We start from the raw sequence: 23,907 nt of genomic DNA, 5'->3' as shown, positions 1-23,907 counted from the left end.
AGGATAACAAACTATTTGGCTATTTATAAGATAGGGAGGGAAGCTATTGTGACATTTCCACTTATTACTTTCCTTTTCTCATTCACAACTATTTGTAATGCTGAGTAAACCTGGCAGGCTTTCCTGATACTGCAAGTTAAAAAACCAAACCAAAGCAACTCACCTGTTGATCATGTCATCCAACTTTGCCAGATCAGTGTGCGGAAATGCAGGTTCCTCATCTTCAATCTGCGGTGGGGCATCACCTTGACCTTGTTCATCTGGGGGGGTTGCTGGGGAATTCTCATTGGAAGAATCAGGTGATGAAGTCTTAATAAAAAATTAAATATTCCAAAGTAAATTCCCATACACATATGTACAAAAACTAGCAATTCAGATACTAAATACAGAAGTGAAAATCATGTAAGTCATTTAAAAAGATTTAATAATGAAAGGCTCATGATGGCTCAGACAGTGCTACTGTGCTTAAGAATAATTTTAATAAATGAGAAAACAAGCTCAAGGGGACACGGGTCAAACTCTATAGCTAGGATGTGAACGCAGGTCTAATCTCTAAAGTACATGTTCTTAATCATGAAGTCTGCTGCCTTTTCACACATCCCACTGTGAATCCTGTCACGACAGAAATTTGTATTAAAAATCAAAATAAAATTTTTAGATTTAAAAGTTTCTGATTTTAACTTTGTAGCTTCATTTTGTCACTTGAATGAGAAAAAAACAACCCTGCATTCTACAATTTCCCTCCTCTCAAACTATCACCCAAACAACGAACAAACAAACAATTTCTTGATTGTGGTTTCTAAATTTCACATCATTTTCCAGTGGCTAGATTTTCATTTCTTTCATCCTTCATATTTACTAGACCTTCCTCTTACTCTTCTACTTATCAACATGGAGCCCTGATGGCATAGTGGACTATACAGTGAGTTGCTATTCACAAGGTTAATGGTTTGAACTTACCCGTCATTCCTTGGGAAAAAGATGGGACTATCTCCTCCCATAAAGACTTAAAAGCATAGGTTCCCAAGCTTATTTGGGTTACTGCCCTCCACCCCTCTTTTCAGAAAAAAAAACTACTCAGCAGCTCCTTGACAATTAAAAATGTTAAGTATCTGCTTTGCAGGACCCCTGGATTGGTCCAGTGCTTCCTAGGAGTCGTTATGACCCAGAAAATATCGATTTAAAGGCCTCTGAAACCCAAAGGAGTATTTCTACTGTCCTAGAGTAGCTCGAGATTTTCAGTGTTTGTTACCAATAATAATACTTTCGCAGCTAGGTGAACTAATTTTTGAAACCTTGTATTCCCAGTCGCCAGGTGGTCCAAATGTTCAAGCACTCAGCTAAGTAGCCGAAACAAAAGGGCAGGGATGCCTTTTTTGCCTGGTCAATCAAGTTTACTGCCTTTAACATGCTGACATGTGTGTCAGCTGTTCTCTTGGAAAATACTTGGCATTTTTTTCCTTCTTTTCTTTATGCTAGTTCTGGTTTTCACACATTTTATTGTACACTTACTAAAGTCTAAAGTTCTCTTCTGTGGGAATATACTTTTTAAAAACAGTGGATGTAAAGTGAAAACAATTGTGACTGATTTTAGACAAACTCCCCTTTAATTTGGCTATGTCAAAAGCATATCCAAAACGTAAGCCCTAAGTCGGGCAGCGATCAATGCTGTACTTGCTTCTTGGTTCAGCCATATCAGATCTTACAAAATAACTAAAATCCTATCATTGAAAAGTGGAGAAGAGGATTGAAGAGTCTACAGACGGAGAAGAATGTAATTAAGTTGGGTTCTCTGTTGCTTTAAATAACTAGTCGCCTTTTAAAAAAACATTGTTAGAAATCATGTATAATATCAAACTGAATTTCACAAACCTAAGAGAGGTTTAAAAATGATCAAAAATACCTTAAAATAAGAGCAAGATTAAAGTAGTCTTTAACGTCTAAAAGCCATACAAGCCACAACATTGCAAAAATGGTTAAGACTCCATGAAACCTGAGTGGAAAATGGAAAGTAAAGCATGAAAGAAACTAGAACTCTACTGGCTCCTGGTTCAAAAATAGAAATCTTTGGTATCCAACACAAACCTTTGACTATATCACACTTATCTAAAGTGGCAGAAAAAGAGCAGCTCTTGTCTACCATACTTATGAAACAAATTGTTTAATCTACAATAGCTGAACTACAGAAACATACTCCCAAATGACAAATATATACTCTACAATTCCAACACTTCTGTATAAAAACTTATTTATACATAGAATTCTACATCAATTTGCATCAACTGTTAAAAAGCATGCTTCTCACTTATACTTCTGCATCTCAACTATACATTCACCTCTTAGCATTGATTTAGCTGCACATTGAGGTTTAATGTTTATCTACATTACCATGCAGTTTAATATTTCTTACTATAAAACTGTGGATCTTAGAAACGCTGAAAAATCAGTGGCAGCAAATCAAAGGGAAGAAAGCGACCAAGAGATAAGGTAAAGGCATATATAAAAGTAGGAAGAGAGAAACCAAAGCTGAAAGTTGTTTGATGAAGCTGTTAAAATCCATCAGGCAGAACACAAACGTGCAGTATCAGATATTATTAATAGTACTATTCAGATGTGAACAGACTTTTACAAGAACAGGAACTAAAAAGTTAAGATTATACTCTAAACAACCTTATATTAATAAATGTGATAATCTTTATGAAATGGACAAATAACCTGCAGTGCACGCGCGCGCGCGCGCGCGCACACACACACACACACACACACACACACCCCTACAATTCTTTAGAAAATTCCTTTTAAAATCTATGTACAACTAAAATCCATTAATGAAACTGTCCATAATCCCCTTACAGAAGGGTCATGGGGAAGAGACGAGCCAGTCAGGGTAGAGTATAGCAATGATGATACATACAACTTTCCTCTAGTTCTTAAATGCTTACTCCCCCCACTATCATGATCTTAATTGTACCTTACAAATCCGGCTAGACCAGAGGATGTGCACTGGTACAGATAGAAATTGGCAACACAGGGAATCCAGGACAGATAAATCCCTCAGGACCAGTGGTGAGAATGGCGATAGTGGGAGGGTGGAAGGAAGGTGGGGTAGAGAAAGGGGGAACCAATTACAAGGATCTATATATAACCTGGGGGATGGACAACAGAAAAGTGTGTGAAGGGAGATGTCGGAAAGTGTAAGACATGACAAAATAATAATAATTTATAAATTATTAAGGGTTCATTGGGCGAGGGGTGAGGAGCTGAAACCAAGGGAGAGCTCAAGTAGAAAGCAAATGTTTTGAGAATGATGAGGGCAACAAATGTGCTTGACATATAATTAATGTATGTATGGATTGTGGTAAGAGCTGTATGAGCTCCCAATAAAAATTTTTTTAAATAAATAAATAAATAAAATTGGCCACATGATTAATTTAGAAGTCAAACGCACTTTACACAAAATCAGCCAGACTAGAAAAGAGTATTACTTCTTTCATTTTGAGGCCAGCAGAAACCTTGACATCAAAATTTGTTATTCATTTTCAAACACTACATATTTTACTTAATCCTCATAATAATCCAACGGCATAGTTCTGTTGTTAACTAGTCACAAAGTTAGTGTGATATAAAGACCTACGTTCACACCTCTTAAATAAAACTTATTTTTCTATTGCTTTTCACAAATTATTCAGTACATGCTTCATTTAAGACACCAGGATACACATACAAATATAACTAACTTAATGGTTCTCAACTTGTGGATCGAGACCCCTTGGGGGTGTGACAAACGACCCTTTCACAGGGGTCTCCTGAATCATAACAGTTGCAAAATTACAGTTATGAAGTAGCAAGGAAAAGCATTATATGGTTGGGGGAATCACCACAACATTAAAGGGTCACAGCATTAGGAAGGTTGAGAACCACTGTTAACTGTATCTTCAAGATCCTACCTGATTCTGTTGGAGGGGGGGCTGAGACTGTCCATCAGGAGCCTGGCCCTGGTTGTCATTCCCTCCTACTGGAGAGCCACGAGTCGTGGCTGTCATACTCGACACAGGGCAGATCTTTGCAATTTTGTCTGCTTATGTAGTTGTCTTCAGAAAAGAAAGAGTCCACTTATAGAAGATGAAGTACCAGCATATGTCAGTCTTAAAAAGCTCCAATTCAAGAATAAACCATCTTGCAGAGACCATTGCATAACCTGTAGGTAGAAGAAAAAAGATGTTTTAGTTATTTTAAAAACACAAATTAAAGAACTATTCAAATTTTAATTTGCTTAATAGCACTAACAACAAATAGAGTAAGGACAAAGTGGTTATATAAACAAGAGGGGAGAGTGTTAAAAAAAAAAAAACACCAAAAAACCCCCCCCAACAAATCCCATTAATATTCTATTCAATGTAAACCAGGCAGTATATGAAAACATATAAAGCATAGCATCTTATTGTGATATTCCAGTTTTCTTTTGAAACTAACCCCAAAGACAATATTCAAGGTACTTAGTTTTCCATTAAATTATGGAATGACCTAACTGTGTTTTCACTGTAAAATGCAAATGCTTAAGGCATAATAAAATCTCATTAAAAATACTTCAGGATTGCACAACTAACATTTATCACTGGCTGGTAGTAGAACATTATAAATGGTTTTTAAACATGCTCACAATGGTTTTACGATAAATTTTAAATCGTTGGAAGTTTTTCTTTGGAAAGAATTCAAACTATATACTCCTAATTCCAATACAGTAGAATTTGTGCTATGATCTCAGCTCTTCATTTTTTAGTGAAGTTTTGGCCACAGGCATACCCAGAGCCACAATTACCTAATAATGGGAATTCTTTTTTGCATCCTGATTAGCAAAGGCATATAGAAAGAATGTGACCAAACTCTCAATTCTATATTCACCAGACCAATGGTTCTCATCTTTAATGGGGTATGAAAATCATTTAAGGTGCTTTAAACCCTACTGATAACCAAGTCCCTCTCCAGATGGAATTAGAACATTTGGGAATGGGACCTAGACACCAATATTTTTCAAATTCTCTCAACATTGAGTCTAATTTGCTACCAGCCCAAGAACCTTATTGGATTATTAATCAGGTGACCACAACTTCCATGTTACCCCTAACAGTCAACTCATTTAACCCAGAGATAGGGTTCTGATTCATTGTTATAGAGAGCTAAATGATACTGATTTTCACGATGTATCACGTGTTTTGCATTTTATAGAAACAACTGTAAACACCTGAAGGAAATCTACCATCTTCTCCAGCCATTTTGTATCTGCTTAAAAGTTTTTAAAAAATTTTTTTCGTGAACACTCAAAATATCAGCTACCAATTCAACTTCATTTTTCTGTATATAAAATTAGCTCCAATTTCTTCCTTTTTTCCTCCAGTTCTGGATGTATGAATAAGATTGAAGATTAACTCCCAAGGCAAAGTTTTGTGCAGATGTGTGCTGGAGGGGAGGGTAAAAGACTTGATCACCGCTTCTCAATTTTCATTCTGTTGCCCCTCTTCTCTGCATTTTGCACAACTGACTGCGACTTTCCCGATACACTTAAAAAATGGTTAAACGTGAAGCTTTTGTTATATTCTTTAGCATAATTTGTGTGTGTGTTGGCGGGGTGGTGGTAGTGGGGCTTTCCAAGCTCAATTGCATCGTACTGAATGTTCCCTTGTTTTGCATTGATTGCCTTTAGTATTGGCAATCATCTCAACTGAAGCATTTTAGTATTGTATTCCTATGTTGTTTTGTTTATGCTCCAACCCAGAGACCACCATCGGCATACAGACACAAATGTCCCAGTAATTCTCTATCTATAGACATAGGAAAACAATTTGGGTGATAATCCATAGAAGAGGTTGGTAACTTGCTCAGAGAGCAACAAACTCAACCTTTTTAAAAAAACATTCAAACTCAACCTTAAGCCAACTAAGTTTAGCAAAGATAGCCAGAGAGCATGCTAATAAAAGCCCTCCTCAAGTCATAAAAAGCTTCAAAGAATGGCCTCTGGAAAACAGCCAAAGTTTAATTGGGTCAGACCATGGGACAATTTATGTCTCAGGGCATCATCCGAAACAATAGGGCATTCAAAAGTGACAATTAGTTCAGGAAAACATTTACTCTTAATATCAATCGAGGTAAATAATACAAAAGGACACATAAGGACAGGTCTTGCTGAAACTACCATCCATCCGAGAGTGACTGTGCATGTCCAAGGCTGTACCCTCTGAACCCAACTTCACAGGTGATGCCATATGGGGAAAGGGGTGTGGATATACACAGGGACTGCACTTAAATCGGTGGTTCCAAGTGGTGCAAGTATTACAAGTACTAACTAAATGGTTGGTGAGAATCCTGGTGGCATAGTGGGTTCTGTGTTGGGGCTGCTAATCCATGTCTGCAGTTTGAAACCACCAGCTGCTCTGTGAGAAAAAAAAGATGAAGCTTTCTACTCCCATAAAGAATTACAATTTTTTTAATCGTTTTATTAGGGGCTCATACAACACATCACAATCCATACATACATCAATTGTGTAAAGCACATTTGTACATTCATTGCCCTCATCATTCTCAAAACATTTGCTCTCCACTTAAGCCCCTGGCATCAGGTCCTCAGTTTTCCCCCTCCCTCCCCGCTCCCTCCTCCCTCATGAGCCCTTGATCATTTATAAATTATTATTTTGTCATATCTTGCCCTGTCCGACGTTTCCCTTCACCCACTTTTCTGTAGTCCGTCCCCCAGGGAGGAGGTCACATGTAGATCCCTGTAAGAATTACAATCTTGATAGGAAAAACAAAAAAACAAAAAAAACTACAATCTTGAGGGGCCATGGGGCAACTCTACTCTTGTTCTATAGGTTGTAATGAATTGGAATCAACTCTATACAAGTTGAGTTTGGTTTTGATTTCAGAGGCACCTTAGAAAAAAGTCTTGATGCCTGCTTCCCAAAGGTATACCCATGCCAAACCCTACCTGCGGAGCACAGTTCTACTCTGAAACAAATGGAGCAGTCAAGAGTTGAACTCACCCTGACAGCAACTGATTTTAAATATCTGTCACTAAACAAAACAAAAACCAAACTCACTGCTTCCAACTTCTAGTAACCTTACATAAAAGGATTTCTGAGGCTATAAATCTCTCAAGGAGCAAGCTGGTGGCTTTGAACCACCAGCCTTGGAGTTAACTCAAAGCCACCATCACCCCAGAGGATTGGGGCATAGAGGCACCAGTATCCAGATAGAGTTGCCACATTGTATCTAAAATGTCTGGCTTTTCACACACACTAATAATTAAAAGCTATGCAAAGAACAGAATTTAAAAAACAAACAAACATGGAGGTGGTGGTGGTGCGTGCGTGCGCGCGTGTGTGTGTGAAAACACCCTACCTTAGCCAGGGCGCACATGTCATCAGTTTCAAAGCAGTCATTATAAATACAGGGAGCTTGAAAAAGTTCATGGAAAGATTCACTTAAAAAAATGATGTGATCATGCCACAAACTTTTAAAATATCCCCAATATGTTCAAATACTTAAATGAAATCATTCAAAAATAAGATGTAGAAGGCAAAATGACAATGTATAAACACAATAAAGAACAAAATTTAAGAAACAAATAGAAAATCTGTAGTTAAAAATATAGTAATTGACATGAAAATTAAATCACTATAATGATTTAAGAGATTTTAGTTGTCAGAAGAGTTGGTAGATTTGGTAATAGGTAAGAGATTCTAAAGTCTGAAGATAAAGAGAAAAATTAACAGAATATCAAAGAAGCATGGGATACAAAACACGTGTCTCCCAGAAGACAGAGGGAGGCCCAAAAAAGACACTCCAAGAAATAATGGTGGTAACCTCCCAGTACAACAACAAGTAATCTATGCACCAAACATCTCAAATAAGGTAACTCACTGCAAAGAGACTCAAAATGAGACAGATCATAGTCAAACTTTTGAAGGACCAGACAGAATTCTAAAAGCAGTAAGAAGCAATTTGTCATATACAAAAGATCTTCAGTAAGATCAACAACCATATTCTCATCAGAAAATATGGAGGCCAACAAGGCAGTGGGATGACATATTCAAAGTGCTCAAAGGCACTTTGAAGCCTCCTTCAAAACAAACTTCTAGCATGAGGGATTCCAAGGACCTTGGCTACACTTGAGAAAATTAATTTTCTTACAATAACCATTTAGTCTCTAGAAATGGTTCAACAACAAATGGAGAAACGTCTATTCAAGAAAATCTCTGAAATTCAAATCCACATGAACAATGCTATCTATAATGTGTTGCTATGCCTATAGCATATAGCCATGTAACATTATTTGCCAATACCAGCACAACGGAGATAGAAGCAAAGCTACTATTTATAAGGAAATGACTCCAAGTGCACAGGAACAAATGAAACAAATCAAAATGGATAACATAAGAATAACAAATGCTTCATAAAAATAGGTAATTATAACCACTGCTAGATTTATATTATTTATAAATGCTATATAGTAATATCATAAAGAAGGGGGAAATTGAATACCACTTCTGTATCTCATGGAAATTACCATAAATATGAAGCTGATTCTGATGATATATATAGTAAGCTGTAGAGCAATCACTCATTAAATAACAATAAAAACAGTGAACATGAAACAAATATATACTATTCAACAAATGGCAGCTTCATTACCTTTCAATAATAAACAGAAATAAGCAGACGTTCACCAAAGACAGACATCTGAGGAACACTACAAATTAAGAAGACACAAACTAATCTATAAATCATTCCACATAACAATAGCGGAATATACATTCTTCTCTAGTAAATATGGAACATTCTCTCAGTAAGACCATATGCTAGGCCATAAAAAATAATGATCTTGAAATGATTGAAATAATATGTTCTCCAACCACAGTGGAATGAAATTAAGAGTTAATAACAGAAATATGAGTGACTCATAAATTAAACACACTCACTCAACACAATGGATGTATGTATGGATTGTGATAAGAGTTGTACGAGCCCCCAATAAAATGATTTTTTAAAAATTAAAACACACTCCTAAAACCAAATATTTAAAAGATAGTTGGACAGAATATCCTGAAGCATATTCCAGGAAACATCCACAACTACATAAATCGGGCAAAATGTACACTAGTGGTTGCCATGGGCTGGGGAAGGGAAGATTGGGAAATGGCTGTAAATTAACGTGGGGTTTTCCTTTTGGGGAGATAAAAAGGTCTTGACACAAGACAGAAATGATGACTGTACAGCACTGTGAATGTACTAAATAACAAAATTTACACTTTAAAACGATTGACAGTTAATTTTGTTATACAGTTTTACCTCAATTTAAAAAAACTTTGGAAAATCAACCATCGTGAGAGCAAATTCTTAGCAATTGGTTGGTCACCCCACTTTACTTGTTCTCCCACAGGCTTAGATCAGCTCCTGTTGCCTAGTGATCTTGAGCAAGTAAGTCTTCACTTCCTCACCAGTAAAATCGCAAACCAACTATCACCTGGCAGACCCGAGTGGTACAAATGATTAACACTCGCCTGCTAATAAAAAGTGGGGAGCAGGTCTATTCCACCCAGGTGTCTTGGAAGAAAGGGCACATACACTACACAAAAAAATTAAGGAAACAAGTCAATTTCCAACAACATCAAAAAATATTTAGGAATAGATTTGACAAAAGAAGTGCAAAACTTGTATACTGAATATTATAAAACAATGCTGACAGAAATGCAAGGATCCCATATCCAAGTATCAAGAATACTCAGTGTAACACTCCAGAGTAAGAAACCTAGACTAGTCAGAGTAACCTTGGGGTGGTTGAAGTTGGAAGACCCCTCACTTCTTAATCTTAAAATTTATTACAAAGCTGTAGTAATCAAAAACTGGGTACTGCCATAGGACAGATCAATGGAATATGCAATCTAAGTCCAAAGAAAAACATTCACACTATGCTTGGTAAGGAACAAAGAGTGCATAAATATTTCAATGGGGAAAAATAATCCTTTCACATAAGTAGTGCTGGAATAAATGATCATCTACATGTGGTAAACAAAGTTTCATATCAGACAGAAATATTAACTCAAAATGGACCATGAAACTAAATATATCAAATACAAATATTTGGAAGAAAACGCCGCAGTAAATCTTACTGACCTTGGATGTGGTGCTTTTTATATAATTAACACCAAAAACAAACAAGAAAAAGTTTATCAAAACTAAAAACATTTGTGCTTCAAAGGACAAAATCAAAAGTGAAGACAACCCACAAAAGAGAAAAAAATATTTATTAACAATGTATCTATTAAGGGTCTACACCTAGAACTGCAACTCAACAGTCACTGGACCAAAAGTAATTATTTTCTATTCAAATATATGATGAAGTAGTATATGATTCAAGAGCTAATTGTACGGAAGAAAGATGTCTAAGCTGCACTGAAAGTAAGTAGGCAAAACACAAAGCTACAGTATGGACAGAATACCAATTGAGAAGTTTCAAAAAAGTGATGCGCCTTGCTGTTTAGGCCAAGAAACTGTGAAGAGATCCCTATTTATGTCCATTGCAAAGACAAGTTATCCAACAGAAGGCAGAATAACCAACAATATCACAAGTATCACACCCAATACAATTTTGCTTAATTTAAAAATCAATGGAGAAACAAATCAACAGATAACTGCCAGAAATTGAAACTACACTAAGACGACCTGGAAGGAGGAGTAGCATCATATACCGATGTCAGATGGATCCTGGCTGAAAGCAGAAAACACCAGAAAGATGTTTACCCTGTGTTTTACTGACTACATAAAGGCATTCAACTGTGTACACAGTAACAAATTATGAATAGCATTGTGCAGAATGGAAATTCCAAAACACACAGATGGTATACACATATCAAGAGATAGTCTTTCAAACAGAACAAGGGCAGGATCCCTACACTGATGAAATTAGACTGTTGAAAAGTGATGTCACAGATCAAAAGACGCAATATTAGGAGTACAGATGTCAATTCTCCCCAAATTGGTAAGTTTTACTTAATTCTATCAAAATCACAGCAGTATTGTCACCTAGACACTCCATTATAAAACTTAAATGAAAAAGCAAAGGAAGTAAGAGTATAGCTAAAACAATTTATATAATCAAATCTCATTTTGTTAATTATCTTCTATAAAGTACTCATGAACACTGATACTAATCCAGCTTTTATGTGTTGGGTGACTTAAAATTTTCTCCACTCTGTATATACGTGTACTTATCTTCAAATGACTGCGAAAGTGCTCTAAGTATTAGTTTTGGAATTGCAAGCAAAATTTTGTGAGTAAGCAAATTCTCAGGTATGCAGTCTGCAAATACAGAAGTTCAACTGTAGCTACCTTAACTAAGAGTGTGGTACTGGCAGAGGGACATACAGCTCAACTGACCAGACTAGAACCCAGAAAATGATCCATACAAGTATGTCCAGATGATTTTTAACAAAGGCACAGGAGCTTTTCAATGGAAGTCATTTCAACAAGTGATGCATCCACAGGCAAAAACATGAATACTGACCTCAATTTTTCACCGTATATATTATTTTTATAAGCGCTTCATATGGCATATAAAGTTAAATGCAAAACTAGGAAACTTTTAGAAGGAAAAAATAAAGATAATGCTCTCAATCTGGCAAAGTGTTCTAAGATATGACTCTAAAGGCAAGATCCACAAAACAAGGAGAAAAACAAACAGGGTGCTTACACTTAGTCAAAATTTGAAATGTTCAAACTTCAAAGCAGCCTACTATGCACATGAAGTGAACAGCCAGACTGGGAGAAAATATTGCAAGGTACATACAAAGAAAGTAAACTCTAGAGTAAGAAAACAATCCAATTAGACACACAGATAGACAGACATTTCACCAAAGAAGTTTGAGAAAATGAACACATGAAACCATATTCAACATCATTTAAATAGCAGAGAAAGGTATAAGGACAATGTGATATCATCGCACATCTATTAATATGGGTAAAAATTTTTAAAACATGACAATACTATATGCTTACAAGGATATAAAGCAAAGGGCTCTCTCAAACATGACTGGTGAGATGCAAAATGGCGCAGCCACTCTTGCAAAGTGTGGGAATTGTTTAAGAGTTAAACAACAGACACTTAACATACAACTCAGAAACCGCATTCCTTAAGATTTATCCTGGAAAAATGGAAATATAAGGCCACACATATGGTTCAGCAGCTCTATCTGTGCTCACCAGAAACTAAAGCGCCCAAATGTACTTAGGGGAATGGATAAACACTGTGGTACATCCCCTGAAGGAAGAGAAGTCGGCAATGAGACCCAACTGGTGATACACTGGACAATTTGCCCTGGTATGAAGAGCATTATGCTGAGTGAAGAAAGCTAAACTCAAATACACACTGTATGACTTTATGTGTAATATTATCAAAATCATAAAAGTACAGTAATACAAAACCAATCAGTGTTGCCAGAGATTAGGAGTCAATAGAATCAAAATTAACCATTTGCACAGCACTGCCCAGGAATCCTGATTCTGTCTATTCAAGTAGAATGGCAGTGATTTAAAAGAATGCAGTTACGCACAGTTAAGTATTACAACTTAAATGTTTAAGAATTAAAAGCTGAAATGTATTCTATACTAAAAAATAAAATTTAGACACTAATTCAGAAGATGACTTTCTGAACACTTGTAAATAGCAAGCTAGTCTAAAACTGGTAATGAAAATCTTAAAAGCAGCAGAAAATTAAGTAAACATTACAGAGGAAGATTAGGATGACAGTATATATCACTAACACATGGCAGACAGTGGAGCATCATCAAGAAATTATAAACCTAGAATTCAATGTCCAGAAGGAAATAAGAATCAAAGGCAAATTAAATAAAGGCACTTTGGACATACGTAATAGCTGGTAGAATACATCAGCAGCAGACATATACATTTAAAAAATGTTAAGTCCTCCAAGTAGAAAGGAAATTATGATCAGTGGAAGAGTTATGAACTAGAAATGGTTAAGTGCATGAAATCTGCCTAACCAGGTATTAATACTCTGAGTTACAGTTGGCCTGCTAACAGTAAGGTCAGAAGTTCAAACTCACCTGCTGCTCAAGAAGAGTTACTCTAATTCCATGAAAATTTGCATTTTCAGAAACCCACAGATGCAGTTCTACTGTCTGATAGAATCACTATGAGTTGAAATCAATGATTTCATCTTTTAAAAAAAGGAACCCTATTATAGGGTCACTACTCGGTGGCAGTGGGATTTTTCTAAAAATTTATCTAAATTTTTAGATACAATAAAATTAGGAAAATTTCAATTCTACTTTCTACAAATCACAGTAGAAAATATAATGCACCAAAATGTGTTTTTCTCAACTCTAAAATGCCCATAAAACCATAGACAAGCTTACACACATAGGATATTATATGTCCTACCATCTGCTTTGTTTCATGTAGGCATTCAGGGAATCTTTCCCGTCAAATCTTTCTTTTTCATAACTACACAGCATTCCACTGCTTGGATATTCCCATATTTGAAGTACTAGAACCACGCAGCCAGTATCATTGTTGGATATTTATTTGATTCCTAGGTTTGCATTATCATAAACAAAACTGTAATGAATACCTTTATACCTACTTTCATTTACCTACTTCTCAGCTAAGTTTATTTCAATGTATTTTACAATATTAGATTTATTCTGAATGGAATTTTTTTTCCTTCATATACTTCTTTTATCAAAGTGGCTATGCAAAAAATGGAGGATGACCACATTAAGTCACAAAATAAAGGATGATCACATCATTACATGACTAACAAATTACTAACTTAACTGCCCAAACCACTGAGACTAATGATCTGCTAAGTTATACATAATCAACCTTCACCATTATAACCATCACTACTCTCGCCTCACATCTCAGTGCTCCTTACAGTCAGATATATGCCATTAATGCACAAAACCGTTGTAGAGACTTTTTACCATTGTCAAATAGTAAACTTTAATAGATTAAAGTAATCTACATAGGTACTCAGGTATACACACATCACCTACCTTAAAATCCACATCTTTTTTTTCTTTCAGATTTATCTTTTTTTTAAAAAGTTCAGATCTTTAAAAAAAAGCTTTCTAACTCTCCAAATAATAGGCATCCAATCATACACAACGGAAACCAGTGAAAATTTGAGTGTTAAAAAAATCCTCATTCAATATGTAGAATCTATATTTAATCCATTGCTAACCAGTGATATGAACAGATGGGAGAGAGAAGGGATAAACCAGAACAGGAGGAATAAGCGCAGAAAAAATAACCAAAAAGGAAGTTAGAGAAATAACTTTTAACATTTAAATTCCTTTTAACATTTACTGAGCATTTCCAAATGTGCCAAACAGCATTAAAGCATCAACCCTAACAATCCTAAAAGAAATCATTATTTCCATGACAGAAGCTGAGGTATCAAGAGGTAATCTAAGATAAAATAGCGAGTGTGATCATGAGGTGTCGAAGGGATCAGGTATCAGGCATCAAAGAACAAAAAGTCATATCATTGTGAATGAGGGGGAGTACAGAGTGGGGACTCAAGACCCATCTGTAGGCAACAGGACACCTCTTTACAGAAGCGTTGCGGGGAGGAGACAAAGCCAGTCAGGGTGCAGCATAGCAATGATGAAACATACAACTTTCCTCTAGTTCTTAAATGCTTCCTCTCCGCCCCCACGCCCTAATCATGATCCCAAGTCTACAAGTCTGGCTAGACCAGAGGATGTACACTGGTACAGGTAGGAACTGGAAACACAGGGAATCCAGGACAGATGATCCCTTCAGGACCAGTGGTGAGAGTGGTGATACCAAGAGGGTAGAGGGCGGGTGGGGTGGAAAGGGGAACCGATTACAAAGATCTACATATAATCTCCTCCCTGGGAGATGGACAACAGAAAAGTGGGTGAAGGGAGACGTCGGGCAGTGTAAGATATGACCAAATAATAATTTATAAATTATCAAGGGCTCATGAGGGAGAGGGGAGCGGGGAGGGAGGAAAATGAGGAGCTGATGCCAGGGGCTTACGTAGAGAGCAATGTTTTGAGAATGATGAGGGTAACGAATATACAAATGTGCTTTACACAATTGATGTATGTATGGATTGTGATGAGTTCTATGAGCCCCCAATAAAATGAATTTTTAAAAAAAGATGAAATAGCGAATAGAACACACACACACACACACACACCTTCTGTTCCTCATTATCTTGTTATGCTACTTCACCATTTTTGTCTCTTTCAGAAAAGTTCACAGCTGAGGAAAATACAATTATCTTATCAGTCCTAACAAGTGTTAAGCCTTCTTATTAAAAGCCTCACAAAATGATATGCCAGGAGTAGTGTGGTATATACAAAGGTGTTTAGTAATCAGACATATGTGAAACTTACAAATTTCCAGCTGCTTCACCTGTAAAATGGGGATACAAGGCTTTTACTACGGTGGTCCAATGAGACCATGCTCTTAAAAACAGCAATGGAGAGAAGTAGCTCTAAAGAAAACTATTTATAAATTAGCACTGAGAATGAGACATATATGGGAAATTTGTAGTCAAAAACATGGACATTATAAAAGAGGCTTCAATAAATAAATACAATTGGTTCTGCTACATATACTTTGGTGATGGGAATTTAGCTCACTGGCAACTGGCAAACACCTGCTGCAAGTCACCTGAGTCCATAAGCTATTTTCACCTCAACTCAATGTTTTGCACCTCCAAGTAACAGAAGGTGACCATACCATTTGGGCAGGGGGAATTCACCTAACATGCTATCTAGGAAGCACTTGGGCAATTCTCCCTAATATTTACACTTTTTATGGACTTGTCTCCCTTAGTAAACCCTTCTTCTACCTTCCCCTCTTATGTCAGGTTCTCATCTTTTTAAATCTAATATTTACTCTAGCTTGAGGATTTTTAGCATCTTTTAAAAACGGTACCATTTATTTCTATAGAACTGTTTTTGTTACTGCCCAGACATTTTTTATCTAACACTTTAAAAAGTGGTCTTTTGAAACAGATATGCCCAATGTATTTTATATATAAGTCCTTGATTTCTTGCTTCCAGTCCTCCTTGCTTTAGGCAAGAAAGGCTGTCACCTGCACATTGCAGATAATAAATCTTCCTCCAATCCTGATGCACATGCTCCTTCATATAATCCAGCTTCTCCAATTTGCTAAGCAAACAGATTAAGTATGGAAGGATATAACCCCAATGCACACCTTTCCCTATTTTAAACCATGCAGTATCCCCCTTGCTCTGGTCAAACAATTGTCTCTTGGTCTTTGTAGCAGGTTCTGCACAGAACAATTCATGTATTCTGAATCCTCAGTATTAGCTACAGCTCCACACCGTCTAATGCCTCTTTGCATTATCAATGCAACACAAGTAGATATCTTTCTTGTATTCTCTGCTTTCAGTCAAGTGACTTCAATGACACCCCTCTTCCCACATCATCTTCTGAATTCACCTGGAATTCCTGGTAGCTCCCTGCTGCTGTTCTTGCTACAATGTTTAAAATGTTAATTTCAGCAAAACCTTATGTATGAGTAAAATAATGCTCTCCGAGTATTTCCACATTTTGTTGGGTCATCTTTCTTTGGAATGGGCACAAATACCGATCTCTTCTAGTTTACAAGCCAAGTCTTTCAAATTTCTTAGCATAAATGAGTGAGCATCCCCAGCACGCAGTGCTGCATTATTTTTTATGAACAGTTCAATGGGTATTCTGGTCAATTCCTAAAGCCTTGTTTTTCAACAATGTCTTCAGTGCAACTTGAGACATTTTCCTTCAGTTGTATTAGTTGATAATATAAGTGGTCTACAAAATATTTGTGAGAAAATGAAATTCAAGAGTAATATAATTTCCCCACAAACTTAAAAAGCCCTCTCACATATGCCGCCATCTGAAATGGTTAAATGCCAACTAATTATTTTTTGGCACAGGAACTATATATCCCGCAAACTCCCCCCCACCCCCCAAACAACTTGAGATATACTGTAAATGCCTTTTGGTTTTCTAACTTCAAGTCTTTGCACTTTTTGTTTTAATACTTTGACTTCTTGGGCTGTCCTTTGAAATTTTCTGTTCAAATCTTTTATCCTGTCCTCCAGTTGCTTTAGTTTCTCCATGTTCAAGTGCACGTTTCAGAGTTTTTCGATGTGCCTTTAGCGTTCATTTGCCTTCTTTGTGTATGATGTCCTTGATGTCACCCCACAACTTGTTTAGTGCACCAAATCTATTCTGGAGATGGTCTCTAAATTCAGGTGGAATAAACTTCAGGTCACATTTTGGCTTTCAGGGGTTTTAAATTTCTTCACCTTTACCTTGAACTTCCATGTGAGCAATTTATAATGTTTCCACAATGACCCTGGTCCTATTCTGGCGGATTGTTATGGCTGCTCCCACCGATTACATCAATTTGATTCCTATGTACTCAGTGTAGTGAGATCCACATGCACAGTTGTCATGTGTTATTGAAAAAGGGTATTTGCGTTGAAGTCATTGATCTCGCAAAAATTTTATCATGCTCTCTAGTATTATTTCTATCACCAAGGCCATATTTTCCAACTACCAATCCTCCTTGATCCCAACTTTCCATTCCAATATCCAGTAACTATCAATACAATTTAATTTGTTCAATTTCAGACTACAGAAATTACAAAAATCGACAATATTCTCATCTTTGGTGTGTGGTGTGTAAATTTGACTAAGGTTGCATTAACTGATTATTTCTTGTAAGCATATGGACGTTATCCCTATCACTCACAGCATTACACTTCTGGACAGATCTTGAGTTTTGACACCATTCCTTTGTCATTTCCAACATAGTAAACCATAAGACTGATTGAAATGGCCAATACCAGTCCATTTCCACTAATGCCTATGCTTATTGATCTTTATGCATTCCATTTAATTTTCATGACTTCCAAATTTTCCTAAATTCATAACTCATATGTTGTACTTGCTAATTATTAATGGATATCTGCAGCTGTTTCTTATTTTGAGTTGTGTCACATCAACTAATGCAGGACTTGAAAGCTTTGCTCCATCCACTATCATTAAAGTAGACTATTTTGAAGAGGCAGGTCTTTCCCAATTTTGAGTGCCTTCTGGCACGAAGGGCTCACCTTCTGGCACTGTATCAATGTTCTGATGCTATTCATAAGGTTTTCAGTGGCCAATTTTTCAGAAGCACCTTCCTTTCTCCTAGTTTTTCTTGGTCTGAAAAAATTGCTGACACTTGTCCACGATGGGTGATCCTGCTGGTATTTCAAACACCAGTAACCTAGATCTCCGCAACACATAAACCACCACAGTATAACAAACTAACAAGTTGCACTAAAGACATTGTTGAAAAAACAATGTTAATATGGCCCTGCCAAGGTCTTTGTGATTCCCACATGATGCCTGGGTAGAACCATGCAAGTAAGTTGTATGGAGTGTGCTATGATTGGGGTTTGTTAACTTGAGGATGGTCTGGTTGTCCTCAATTTGCAATCTGATGTAGTTATCCTTTAAATGTGGATTGTAAATCCTGACCTCTAATGAGGATTAGGCAATATTTGTTATGCTAGTTAGGATTAGGGTGGGATGCACACAAATTTCTACCCTTGCTTCACAACCACAATCTTACAAGAGATATAAAGAGAAATCACCAAGCAGAGAGAGAGAGGACCTGGCTACCACCAAGAAGAGATGTGAGACAAGTGCAACCTTGGATCCGATATCCCTGCACTGGGAACCACATAGATCCAGGAAACTGGGAGACATTTCTTGGCGAGGTACTTAATGGAGGAAGGCACTTATTGTCAGAGCTAAAGAGCTATGTAACACTTGCCTAAGCAAGGCAGAGGCTGGGTCCGCCCTACAGCCCAAGGAGGCCGGACACCTGCCAAGGCACAGCTGAGGCATCCTGACCCATGAACTGAGTGATTTTTTCTTGCTCTTAAATTGTAACCTGTTACTTCCCTAATAAATCCCATAATCCTAAATTTTGTCTTTGGATACTGTGTGTTCATGGCAATAAGTCATCCAAGCTAGCAGAGTGCCATGGGAGGGCCAGCTAGTGTGACAACTGGTTAAAAAGTTGCTGGAGAGAGAACATGTTATCTGATCTCCACCTTATAGGAATCTGGTTTTAGGCTTATGCCTATTTCACACCACACCATTTTTACAGGAACTGATGAAACCCCTTACAAGAAGATATCAATTTTGACCAAGCGCTATGTAGTTGAGAGGAATTAAACCTTCGAATGAAGGTCAAACATGATAGTGGGACAGGAGTAAAGTAAAAGAAAATATAGGAAAAAATTACCGTAGGAGGCAAAAGACATATAAAGAGGTATATAGGCATGTATATATGTAAATATATTAATATATAACTATAGGGATATAGGTCTGTGCACATATTTATGTGTTAAGTATCAAGGTAGCAGATGGACAAACATTGGGCCTCTACTCAAGGCCTCTCAACATAAGAACTCTTTGTTCTGATAACCTGGCATTCTGCCATGCTCACCTTCCCAACATGATTGCTAAAGACAAAATGGGTGGATAAAGCAAATGTGGTGAAGAAAACTGATGGTGCTCAGATATTAGAAGATACAGCGTTTGGGGTCTTAAAAGGCTTGAAATTAAACAAGCAGCCATCTAGCAGGGAAGCAACAAGGCCAACATTGAAGAAGCACACTAGCCTGTGTGATCACAAAGTGTCAATGGGATCAGGTATTGGAATAGCAAAACAAAAACAAAAAAACCCCCAATCATATCAATGTGAACCGAGGAGTGGAGACCCAGGGCCCATCTGTAGACAAGTGGACATCCCCCCACAGAAGGGTTGCAAGGAAGGAATGAGTCAGCCAAGGTGCAGTATAGCACCGACGAAACACACAACATTCCTCTAATTCTTTATAACCCAGCTCTACCTTATAAATCTGGCTAAACTGGAGCATGTACACTGGTTAAGAGCTCTCTAACTCATGGAATCCAGGACAGATAAAGCCCTCAGGAACAGTAATGGGAGTAGTGATACCATGAAGGTAGGGGGAAGGTGAGGGAAGAAAGGGGGGATTGCAATGATCAACGTATAACTGCCCCCCGTCCCCGACCCAAGGAAGGAACAACAGAAACTCGGGTGAAGGGAGACAGCGGACAGTGCAAGATGAAAATAACAATGACTTGTAATTTATCAAAGGTTCATGATAGTGGGAGGGTGTGGGGGGGAGGGGGGAAAAAAGAGCTGATACCAAGGACTGAAGTAGAAAGAAAATGCTTTGAAAATGATGGCAACATGTACACAAATTTGATTGATACCACTGATGGACAGATTGTTATACAAGCTATAAGAGGCCCCAATAAAATAAACTATTGAAAGTATGTGGTGTTACATAACTTGCTAATGATCTGCTGAGTTAAAGAATGAACAGATGAACTGAAAAGTAGAAATATTAATAGTTATATATTATATAAAAATTAAGTGTTATTATATAAATTAATATAGAGTTCCATTTTGTAAACAGGAAAATAACTTAATATGCTATTGGGAGTCCAGCTCCAGTTATACAGATTTCCATTAGCAATGCCTAGCTAACTCAAGTTTACAAACTCTGGTTCTAACTAAAAAGAATTTCTAAAAACTAAATTACTTTCTATTTCAAAGCTGGTTCATATATGCAAAGATGAAAATAGGACTAAACTCATGCTTATTCTTATATAATTGTAAAATCAAAACAAATTGAAACTATTAGTGTGACAGATGGCAGCATATGCAATGGCTAAGAAATGGGTTGCTTTGCATTTTGTATGGCTGTCTTACCACATCACGGATGATGTGGGAGACTGAGTTCTACTCCTACTTCAACCACACCACTGTACACAATGTCCATTATGACATCATTTACCCTGGGGACCAAACATCACCTATGCATTAATTCAATCTCTTTGTTCTCATTAATCAAATGATTTAACTGAGTATCAATGCATTAAAAAAAAGAGTACTTAAATGGTATTCTTGATTGTGAGGCAACCAAAGTACATGTGCTAATATTTAAGAATTGCACAGAAATGAAAAAGAAAACAGACCCAAATTTGGGAAATATCTGTTTTAACTTGAGCACACTGTGGGCAGTAAAGAAATATTTAGAAGTGATAGGCTCCCAAGGAGAAGTGCACAAATAATAAGATTTTGAAATTCTTCCTCTAAATGTTGGAAAGTCTGCCTTTAATTCTGGCTTGAATGTCGTCTGCTACAACATTGGAAAAGGTTCTTTATTTTTTCTACTGGGTCAATGTTGGGAGCCGGTGGCCATTAAGGCCTTAGCCTCAGCCACATAGCTGAACTTGGCTGCTTCCTGGTTGTTAAGTTTCGTCTTTCATTTGCTAAACCTGTGGGGCACTGGCCCTGCCTAATTCCTGCCCAACCCTACCTCCATGTTCCTAGCTACGTGTAGCACGGGCGGTTGTTAAGAGTTGACCTTTTCACCCATTGGTTAATAACGCCGAGCGCTCATTGGACTAAGATGGACTTTGCATTACGCCTGATGAACCTTAGTCTGCATGCAGGACGTCTTTGAGAACTAGCGCGCGCCTTTTTACCTGCAGCTGATTGGTTAACGTTCTTATGCTTCATTAATGTTGTGTAGCACACCTTATTAAAATATGCACCTCCCAGTTCCCCTTTATATGCCCCAGCTTTGCCCAAATAAATGGAGTTTGATCAGCGTTTTGTCTTGCTCCACGTCTCCGTGTCTTTTCTTCCATCCAGGTTCGTCTTCCCCCCCAGGGCCCTGCTCGTGCATCCCGCAGGCCGGGACGCTACAACTGGCGCCCAATGTGGGGCCTCACAGGGATCGCGAATCTGGATGTCGCTTCGGCAAGGACGGCCGTCCACGCATTGGATCTCTGCCTCAGAGGAGCACCGGAGATCGCCTTGGGTCCGACGCAGACGCTTCTCAACTGCGATACGGGACTCGCATGATGTTCAACACAGGCTGCCCGACTGTGATATAGGACCTGCATTTCGGTAAGTGAAGCGACGATATTATGGGGCAGACATTATCTGCCCGTGAGCAATTTATTCAGGGGCTGAAGGCATCCCTCAAGACACGTGGGGCTAGGGTCAAAAAGAAAGATTTGCTCCCAAGCAGTGAAATCTCCGACTCCAGAGAAGTACCGGAGATAGCATTTGAGTCTGCCGTGGTGTCCTCCAGAGCCGCGGAAAAGTGACTCGCATTGAGGTCCGCGCAGATTACCCGACTGTGAAAGTGACTCGCAAAGTAAGCGAAGCAACGCATCACATTATGGGGCAGATATTATCTGCCCGCGAACAATTTATTCAAGGATTGAAAGAATCCCTTAAGACACGCGGGACTCGGGTTAAGAAAAAGGATCTAGTTAAATTCTTTTTGTTTATTGAAAATATGTGTCCTTGGTTCCCTCAGGAAGGAACCATCGACGAAAAACGTTGGCTACAGGTAGGGGATTGTTTAAAAGATTATCATCGTTCTTTTGGGCCTTCTAAGGTACCCGTTGATGCTTATAATTATTGGACTATGATACAGCAGATTTTACAAATCACCCTGATATTTCTAAAATCGTGTCTCAGTCACGGACTTCTGCTCCCGTTTTGGTGCCTGACGCGCGCCCGCGCTCCTCGTAACCGGGCACTTTAAAAAAGAGCCACAGAAGCATGCTGCGAGGGTTTCCAGTCATTTATATATTTATTTGTTTAATGTTTGCAGGGTTAGATTATTTTCGAAATTTTTATTAGTTTGTTTCCGAGTTTTGTCCATTATGGCAGTTTTTAATTTTGGCAAAAATTTTGGTTTTGTGCTTCCCCTTTGCTGCTACCTCACAGCCCGTTCCTGTCTACAGATTTTACCTTACAGAAAACAAGACATCTGGAGACTACAACCAGCGCCTTCTGGATGTGGGCCATTCTGCTCTTTTGGCCACTGTCGATTGTCTCCCCACGGGATGCACTCGTGTGGATTTAGATTTTAAGTTTAACAATTTTTTAACTGTTTCTTCCTCCTCTTAAAAAGCAGGAAAAACAGCTCACACAGGTACTTTCACAGAGCAAAAGCAGTCAGCCTTTTTTGTGGCTGACGCTTTTACAGCAAGGACTAGCCTTGGTTAATCAAACTGGATTAACTAACTTTTCTTCTTGCCTTATGTGCGCCGCATTAAACCGGCCCCCGCTTGCTGCATTCCCAACCTTCAACCCTATTTCCAATAATACCCATCCCACCTCCCCAAACTCCTGTGACTATCACTAATGTTCCCTTATATTTACCTCCTGGGGCAACCCAAGTACCGTTTTGTTATTCCACGCCGTCTTCATCCCTTTGTAATAATTCGCTTACACTCCCAGCAGGAACGGCTGCGCCTGATGGTTTTTTCTTTTGGTGTAATCGTACCCTCTCAAAGCATTTAAATGTCTCCCACCAACCTTCTTTATGGTGTATGCCTGTTACTTTGGTGCCCCAATTAACTTTTTACCACTGCTGAATTTCAATCTAAATTCGCCCCTTGCCCCCTTACCAAGTCAAAAAGAGCTATTTTCCTCCCCGTCTTGGTGGGCCTTTCATTGGCCTCCTCTGTCGCCGCTGTTGGTGTTGGAGGAGCACTTGGACATTCTATCACCACCACCACCAACCTGGCCGCCCGCCTTCAGGAAGCCAGATGCCTCTGCAGAATCTCTGGCGTCTCTTCAACGACAAAACACCTATTTATCCCAAGTTGCTCTGCAGAACCGGGGCGCACTGGACCTTATTACTGCCGAGAAGGGTGGTACTTGTTTGTTCTTACAAGAAGAATGTTGTTATTATATTAATGAATCTGGACTAGTTGAG

The 23,907-nt window shown here is 38.0% G+C and overlaps 1 protein-coding gene across 1 annotated transcript in view; it reads right to left on the bottom strand.

Annotated features, from left to right (window-relative positions):
- Positions 1-23,907, bottom strand: part of USP9X (ubiquitin specific peptidase 9 X-linked) — a 108,522-nt gene that overhangs the window by 74,856 nt on the left and 9,759 nt on the right. The window contains exons 3-4 of the mRNA XM_004714586.2: positions 3,948-4,198; positions 164-309 (exon numbers count right to left, since the gene is read on the bottom strand). Of these exons, the coding sequence (XP_004714643.1) occupies positions 164-309; positions 3,948-4,043 (242 nt within the window). The 5' untranslated portion in view covers positions 4,044-4,198. The remainder of the gene's footprint in view (positions 1-163; positions 310-3,947; positions 4,199-23,907) is intronic.

Source organism: Echinops telfairi, unplaced genomic scaffold (genome assembly GCF_000313985.2).
Source record: "Echinops telfairi isolate 266 unplaced genomic scaffold, ASM31398v2 ScPeMD7_26;HRSCAF=91, whole genome shotgun sequence".
Classification (NCBI taxonomy): Eukaryota; Metazoa; Chordata; class Mammalia; order Afrosoricida; family Tenrecidae; genus Echinops; species Echinops telfairi.
This window is presented reverse-complemented; position numbering and strand designations above follow the sequence as displayed.